The sequence below is a fragment of the Danaus plexippus genome, chromosome 2, assembly GCF_018135715.1.
Source record: "Danaus plexippus chromosome 2, MEX_DaPlex, whole genome shotgun sequence".
Lineage (NCBI taxonomy): Eukaryota > Metazoa > Arthropoda > Insecta > Lepidoptera > Nymphalidae > Danaus > Danaus plexippus.
In genome coordinates, this window is record NC_083537.1 from 8,047,965 (window position 1) to 8,056,224 (window position 8,260).

The 8,260-nt window shown below is 32.7% G+C and overlaps 1 protein-coding gene across 1 annotated transcript; it reads right to left on the reverse strand.

Annotated features, from left to right (window-relative positions):
- Positions 1-1,497: 1,497 nt before the first annotated feature.
- Positions 1,498-3,752, reverse strand: LOC116779416 (venom carboxylesterase-6-like). Its single transcript, XM_032673681.2, has 4 exons — positions 3,699-3,752; positions 3,499-3,632; positions 1,963-3,179; positions 1,498-1,873 (listed from the first exon to the last, which is right to left on the reverse strand). Coding segments are annotated over exons 1-4 (1,551 nt in total). The 5' UTR covers positions 3,700-3,752; the 3' UTR covers positions 1,498-1,674.
- Between the last annotated feature and the right edge of the window lie 4,508 nt (positions 3,753-8,260).

Consider the following 8,260-nt stretch of genomic DNA (forward strand, 5'->3'; position numbering starts at 1 on the left):
GACGTTTAATTGTGAATATTTTTACCTACAACTAATTGAATAATAATAATTTAGTAGGAATATAGTGTTTTATTTATAAATTATTTGTTTAACAATAATTGTAATTACCGCCTCGATCTTAAGATGTATTATAAAAGCGGGAAATTATACTCTGTGTCTTAGACATCATTTTATTTATTTAATTTCATTTCTGTAGTCAAAGCATGAGTCTATTTTTTAGTAGTTCGAGTGTAGGTAAGTTTACAGAATACTATTGCGAAGTGTCGAAACTAGGAGCCGGAGCGATACCCTTTTCAAATCCTTACAGAAAGTAAGTTTTACGAAACTTCTATACAGCACGTGTCTGCGGGCGGGCGCGGCCGTAGCCACTGAAAAGGTGTTTGACCTTGTTGTTATGTCGTTATAATGGCAATAATAATTAATTTATTATCTCCGTGTACCTATTTTATGCTTGGGTCATGTTAAATAATCTAAAGAACTTAAGCGTTTGCTGTCAGTTGTAATTTCTTTTTTCTCCGATAATTTTATTTGCCATTGTAATAAACTTTCACATATGTTGATATTTTCTATTATTGCTATGGTAATAACGTTAATTCTGGACTTTAACTGTGTAGAAAATCAGTATACTATACAAAAAGTTTTATACAAAGTAAACGCATGCAATAGAATTCCTTTGCCTAAAAGTGAAAGAGTAACAAATTTTTCTTAAAGTTGATCAGTAAATTTACAATTTTTTAAAATAAATAAAACATGGATTGTTCTCGTGCTTTTTAATATACAATATGAGCCAACGGGATTATCAATACTGAAGAAAACTTTCCAAATCAGTTATTCATTTTTTTGTTATCATACGAGTACTCGAACTTCCCTTTAAAACATATTTTTTTAGGAACAATCCTTAATTTCTTCCCAATTTTGGAAATTCACCTATATCTTATTTGAAAAGCCAACTGACTTCGTCGAAGCAACAAATTTTAAGTAACTCTTATCCTTTTATACTGACAAAAACTAACAATATTATTTCTAGCTCATGAATTTCGGCCTCTAAAATATTGTTTGCAGAAAGGTGTGGAGATATCAATCCAAATAGCTGCCTGCCTCCTCTTGAAACAGTTAATATGCTAAATCGATACATGTCTCTACCGTGGCGTATATTGAGACGCCTGTGAGGAAATTAAAATCAATTTCTCATTGAAATATGAAAATAAAATATATAAAACATACCAAAGGATAGCCAATTTTGTTCTCTTTATTTCTAATTACGTTTGAAGAAATGCCTTATGAAAATATATTTTTTAAGACACATGTTCACTGAGATGGTAATCTTTAAAATAATTTTACTAGTTAAATTAGTTTCATAAAATCTATTTGCATATTGTTATTTTCTATTAACTATTTAAAGATATGATCACAAATGAAATAAAGAACAGAATATATTTAAAATATATCTTAAATTAACCATAAGTGTTTTGTTCCAGCTTTACCTTAATTTTTATTAACATTAGAATTAAAAGTATTTAAGTGTTGTTGGGAAGATCAAAGAGTCTCAAACCGAGTCTTATGATGTCACGTTTTTTCATTACTTCAATATCATTTCATCTGTCATGCATTTTGTCATAAATGAAATTACATAATATCTATTGTATTGTTATATTTTTCATTTCCTTTCATTCGTCACTTTGTCGTTTTATTTACCTTGAAATATTTTAATTTGTTCTCGTAAAATTCGCTAAATAAATCCCAAAATAACATTCTATCGTAGAATGGCCGCATCGAGTACGACAGATCATCCCCTATTACAAAACAGGATAAGTCTTGTTTCACTGGAGGCCATTCGACCGGTAGGAGCTTTGATATGTTTGGAGTAGGATTTCTGGAAATGTGAAAATATTTATATGATAACAGTTTTTGGGATGAATCTGACGATTTTAACAAACAATAACAATGTTGTATTTTCCTCACCCGTATTTAGCAAAATTTGCAAACAAAGTCGTCATTCTATTAATCACTAATTGATCTCTATCCGTTGGTTTCCCTTCATATGATATGTCAAATAAAAATGCGATATCGTCAGCGTGACATGCTCCTTTTAACTTTTTTTTACATCTCTTCTTAACGAAATTTCGGTCACCAGAATATGTGAACATGTAATGATAAACAGTTGATCCGTGTGATATTAATTCTTTAATTCTAGTTTGGATTGGATGAACAAAATTAAAATCCGAATCGAAGGCGCTTATTTCACTTATGACCTCTATAGATATTTCCTTTTCACCTAAATAGAATTGTTTCACTATATTACTGACGTCCACGTCTTCGTCTAAATCGTAAGTAGAGTTTATGTAAAGGTTAAATATATTTTTACTGAATGTTTCCTTATCGTGATAACGGAACATGGTCTCCGAGTCGCAGTATCCCATCATTATAGGAATAGATCTCCTTATAGACATATTCACTGGATAATTCGTTATGAGTGGATCGATTCCATCAAATATTTTCTCTACACATGGACGGAAAATGATTCCCAAATCTAAATAAGCTTTAATAACCAAATGCGGATGTATTTTTGATAGATATTGTACTGCCAACTCTCCATTATCAGTTTGAAAACCAAGTTGTGCTGCGATTCTGTTCGCTATAGTAATATCTGCTTCTCGCACAACTAACGGGCGGTATATTGTACCACTCATTATTATTGCTTTATCAAAAAGACATTCATCTAGACTAAGAAATAGATCGATCGTTGTGGCAGCCGAACTTTCACCGAAAACTGTTATATTGTTAGGATCGCCATTAAAATATTTGATGTTTTTCTTAATCCAGCGTAAAGCCAGGCGAATATCTTTTAGGCCTTGATTGCCGGGTACTTCCGGATTATGTAAGCACAAAAATCCATAGGGTCCAACTCTATAGTTCACGGTTACTAATATCACATTTTGTTTCATAAGATATTTTGGACCATATAAATATCTGCTTGCGAATCCTATTTCGAACCTTCCACCATAAATCCATACCATGACAGGAAGAGGACTCTCGTTTATATCCGGTACATAAATATTTAGATGTAAGCAATCCAAGCTTCCGACGATAATATTATTAAATTCGTTCAATTGAGGACTGACTGCAGAGTCATCGTCAGCACTAAATATCTTTTCAAACTTTGGATGGGGCATTGATAGCTAAAAAATATTACTTAGATTATAAACTTTTATTAAAATTTAGTATAAAATATCAGAAGCTTTGAGTTACTTCCAAAAACTGAGGAGCCTGCCAGGGGAGGTCTTTCACATTAATGTTGTGAAGGTGGTTTAACATAGCAAGGGGGCTTGAAAACAGCCAGAATAGATTGCTACAGCAAATAGAGTAGTACATATATAGAGAAGTTTTAGCAAGGAATCAATTTTTATACATTATTATTCAGTCGATAGTTTTAATTGGTGTACTGGTGTTTTGTGCTTCTACAGTTATTTTTTTTAGAAAAAATTCTAAAATATTTACCCCAAAAGGATTTCTTCCAAGTTTTGCATACGGAATACCCATAAACATATTGTATGTACCGTCTTCCGCTCTCAATCCCCTTATTGTGCCAGCTTCGGTCTTAACAATGTTAGATTCGTTGTTGTTGGGAGACACTAAAACAACGAAAACTCATTAATTTTTGTACAAAATTATATTAAAAACGAACATATCGTATTAACTTTTAAAGCGAAATGTTATATGTAGTACATATGTAGAGCTTCTGCACTTGTCAATTCGGTAGACGTCACTAAGTATTTTAGTAAAACATGTGGCTTATATACCTACCAATTGTTATTTTAATTTAAATGTCTTTTGTCTGTCATGACTTAGATAAAACTATGTTATTTGTTAATTTGCATTCTAACATTTTCGTGTTTCATAAATCGGATAGCATTATGTGTTAAATAATATTACATGAAGGCCGTTTGTATAATTTCTAATGAGTCATCCGTATCAGTTATAGCATTATATTCTTATTATTCAGTATTTTTTCAGACAGCCAGATAAGAAAACGGGATAGCAGTAATAATTGAAGGTTTTTTTGAGATTTGAGACTTTCGCGAGTATTCATTTAAATGAAATTAATATTTTCGGATTACTACGCGTCTCTTCCCGGAACCTTTAGGAAAGCAATTTGTTTCCTCATTCCAACGATCATGTTACGGATGCAAAAGATACTAGAGCGATAGCCTTTACAAACTCCATAGCTAAAATCTTTTTCTCGGATCTACAAACGAGAATAAGCGTTTCATGCTTAACAACAGATATTTTAGGCCAAATCACTAGAAGAGTGTTTATGCAGGACAAGTTACAGTTTGTTGGATACTCTAAGAGAATGCGTTCGGGTCTATAGAACATGAATTAATTCTATTCGCGCTAAAATGGTATAACTTTCCATCACTTGTTAGTGATATGATCGCGTCATATTACTCAAAATTAAAGTTTTCTATAATAACTAAAGAAGGCGTTTCAAAAACTTTGAGTTACATGTAGGGCTATTTCCAGGCTGTTGTTTATCTCCAATACTACTTGATATCGTTATTAATATTTTAGTACATGGACTAATAAGTAACGAGAAAGAATTGGGTTATCGGTTCAGGTTTAATAATAAATACACGGAATCCATCTTAGCCTTCGCTCACGATCTGGAAATACTGACACGTAACCCCAAACACTATCAAGTACTATTAGATGAGGTGAATAAATTCTGTGAGTAGACGGATGGATTGAGGACAAAACCAAATAAATGTTACCGTCTGTGCCTCGGTAGGTGAAATACAAAATATACCCCATACGATTTAGGTCACGGTTACGGAAAATGCTCCTTTTAAATTTCTCGGTCGTACTCCATCTTTAGAAGGAATAGTAGAACAATCTTAACAAGATCGAAAACCAACCGATAAATAACTTCAAAAAGTTTGGATCTACGATAATTATTATCTAATATAACGTTGAATTGGCGTTTTCTCGTTTATGATTTTAATAAAACTCTTTTGTCAAAGTCAGATGCAAGCGTCATAAAGGTGTTGAAGTTGTGACTCGGTCTCGCGCTGTCGGCTGATTCGTCAGCGTTATTCAGGGATCGCAATAATTTTGGAATGAATATAAAAAGGCCATCGGAGCTCTATAAACACCTAAGAGTTTCCAAGAGATATATCCTGGGGAGATCCGATGATGACGTCGTTGCATCACTACCAAAAGACAAAGGTGCCCTAGAGCTAGAATTGACTTCAATTCCTTAAACTGTTTATGACAGGAGCACAAAATAAAAGAGCAGGGTTAAGATCAAGTAGGAAGGCCAAAGATACCGATATATTAAAGACTTTTATTCAGCAAGACGAGAATTCTAAATATAAGATCCATGCAATGAGCCTAGAAATGCAGAATGAGTGGCTACACATAGAAGATTTTTGAATCCCATTAGCAATAAAATGGTTCACTTTAATATATGATTGGTCGCCAGCACTGCTAAAATTTTATTTCAATGCGTTCCAGATGACTCTCCCAGATCAAAGTAATTTAGTAAGTTGGGTTAAAGGTACCGAAAGAACTTGCTACATCTGTGGGGAGGCATTTCGAACTTTCGAACATTTGCTTCGAAGTCAGCCCTAGTAGGTTCATTTCAAATTTGGTTAGGTAGAGAGAGGAGCTTGGACGGTGGAGTTGAGCGTTTCAAGCGTGTTAGATAGGGGCCTCTTAAACCTACACCTGGATCGCAAGTCCTAGGCACTGTTGAAACTGATCTCCCCGCAACTGATGCACCCGCACGGTGAATCCATGAAATGCTGAGAGGTTTTGTCACTTTTTAAAAACTTCATTGTCTTGACGTTTCGGTTACTTTGCAGCAACCGTGATCACGGGCAGACGTAATGTGAATCGAGGTTATTTTTGTTTGACATGAGTTCAGTTGACTCTCCGAACATATTATTCTTCCAATCTGGCCAATGTATCTGCTGTAAATGCTGGAAGGACCTGTTCAGGTTTGGCATGAAACGTTTAAATGATCCAAACTGTTCTATCTATTTATGTCTTTTCGTATCTTACTTCTTGACTGGTGAGTCTTAACTATACTAACTATTCTGATGTAGTACTAAATGAACAATAGTAGTACTAAATAAACAATAAAGTACTTTTCAAAACTTTACCTTAGGAAGTTTTACCATAAGGTCACTTTTTCAACACGTCTTTCTATTTGATTTTTAACGAGACTCATTTGAATGTATAGTATAGTCCAAGAAGTGTTTGCTTTACTTTTTTTTTCGTATATTATGAGAATAAACCAAAACGACCACTATTCCTTGCATGTCAAAAACTGTTAGATATTGTTTAGTTATTTGTTACTAATACATATTGGCATTTTGGGATGAAAAAACGTTGATCACATATTTCAGCTTGGCTAAATATTTTTTTTTATTATTAAAGAAACAATCCAACGAAGATGATTTCGAAGACAATATAGCATTATATAATTCTGAGCTCAAATAAACAATAGGTTTTGTTCATTCCTTGTCATGTGTTAGAAGTTATAAATACTTGAATGGTCGACAAAATTAATAATTTATCATTTCTTTGTTATTCAAATTTGTCGTGAATTTAAGATATTTTTACAAGTTATTCTTACATAATGGCTACGTAATAAACATTAATTATACTTTGACACCGAATAGGAAATCGAGGAGAGGAATTTGAGTTTTGCTATAAAACATATCTGTCTTGATTTGTTCCGTTACGTGAATTTCAATTCATAAGAATTATGTAACAAAGGAATATTTTATATACATGTTGTATAATTTAGTATAGAATTTAGTAATTAATTATTAATTAAAAAAAAAAAGCTTTCGTTGAACTTTCTCACTGACATGAAATTATCGTCAAGATCTTAACACTAATAAAATTTAGTTTATATTCGTCCACATTCATATAGCGGCAAAATTTTAGAATAAAACTTGTAGAAAAAAAAAAAACAGAAAATAATGCGTGGAGCTCCTCCAAGCGGAAGAAGTGAGACTTTGTAATTGTAAACATTTCTTTTCCACTAAATTTGAAAATAAAATACTGCTTTACTCAATTATATTTGTATCAACTCAAACTAAAAAAATAATGAATATTATAAATATTCATTAATTTTAATATAGAACAACAAGTTCGTATTTCAGCTAATTTCACGATGCTCACATTGTTTACTTGGCTGCATAGCAAGAATACCATGCGAATGTGCTTGGAAACTACCGACTCACTCTTTTTCTCTTTCCCATTTTCTACATTTGTGTATCTTTCTTTCACTCTCCCTCAGCGTGAAACGTTTAACGCAACCCTATTGGAAGTCGCATAAGAAGTTTAGGTAATAAAAAGATTTGACAGGCTAGTATTATATAATTTTCTGGAAAAGATAATGACAGAAATCTATAACGTTGTTGGAACAGAAGCAGATCAAATTGTCCTGAAGTTGACGTTATTATAATATGAAAAAATTACAACAATATATAGTTTCAAATCTTATAGTGATGTTTAAGATTTTTGTGAGCACACAAATTAAACTATGATTTTCGGATTTTATATTTTTGGTAAGGGTTTCCTAGCTGAAAACAGGATGTTTTTTAATTTCTGTTGCTACCCGGAGTAGTCTTGGTATATTTCCTTCACGAGCGAGGATATGTGGTATTTGAAAAATGTTCTTCGACACCTGTACCGATGCTCCTCTTCGTTTGTCAAATGTATGACAAGCCACAGTCACAATCAAGTTTGTATATACTCGCTTGCTGCAAAGAAATGACAATTATAATATATATCGGCGCAAGCAGCTTCAATGACGGATGCAACATGAAAATAACTCAAGGCTGGCATCAATTACTATAAAAACTTATTGGTCGTCGTTACTATTGTTAAAAGTAAAACGAAATCAAAGAGAATAGAACTATGTTTGAATTCTGGTATAAATATGACGTCTGGACACACGACAGCGGACTGCAGAGTTCAGCGAGTGCGGATCATAAAGAATGTGATTATGAAGAACCTTCGAGAAATACAAGAACATTTAGAAGAATTGAAGTTTCATTTTAAAATATCTGGAACGTACTGAAACAAGTGACATTAGTGACGTCAGCGAGGCTGGCGTCCTGTCTTTAAAATAATGAATTTGTAATAAATTCGATATATACATTATTTTGATGAAAAAATTCTTCAAAATGTTGCCAATTAGGTAAGTTATTCTCGTTACATATGGTAATATGGCAGATTGTCG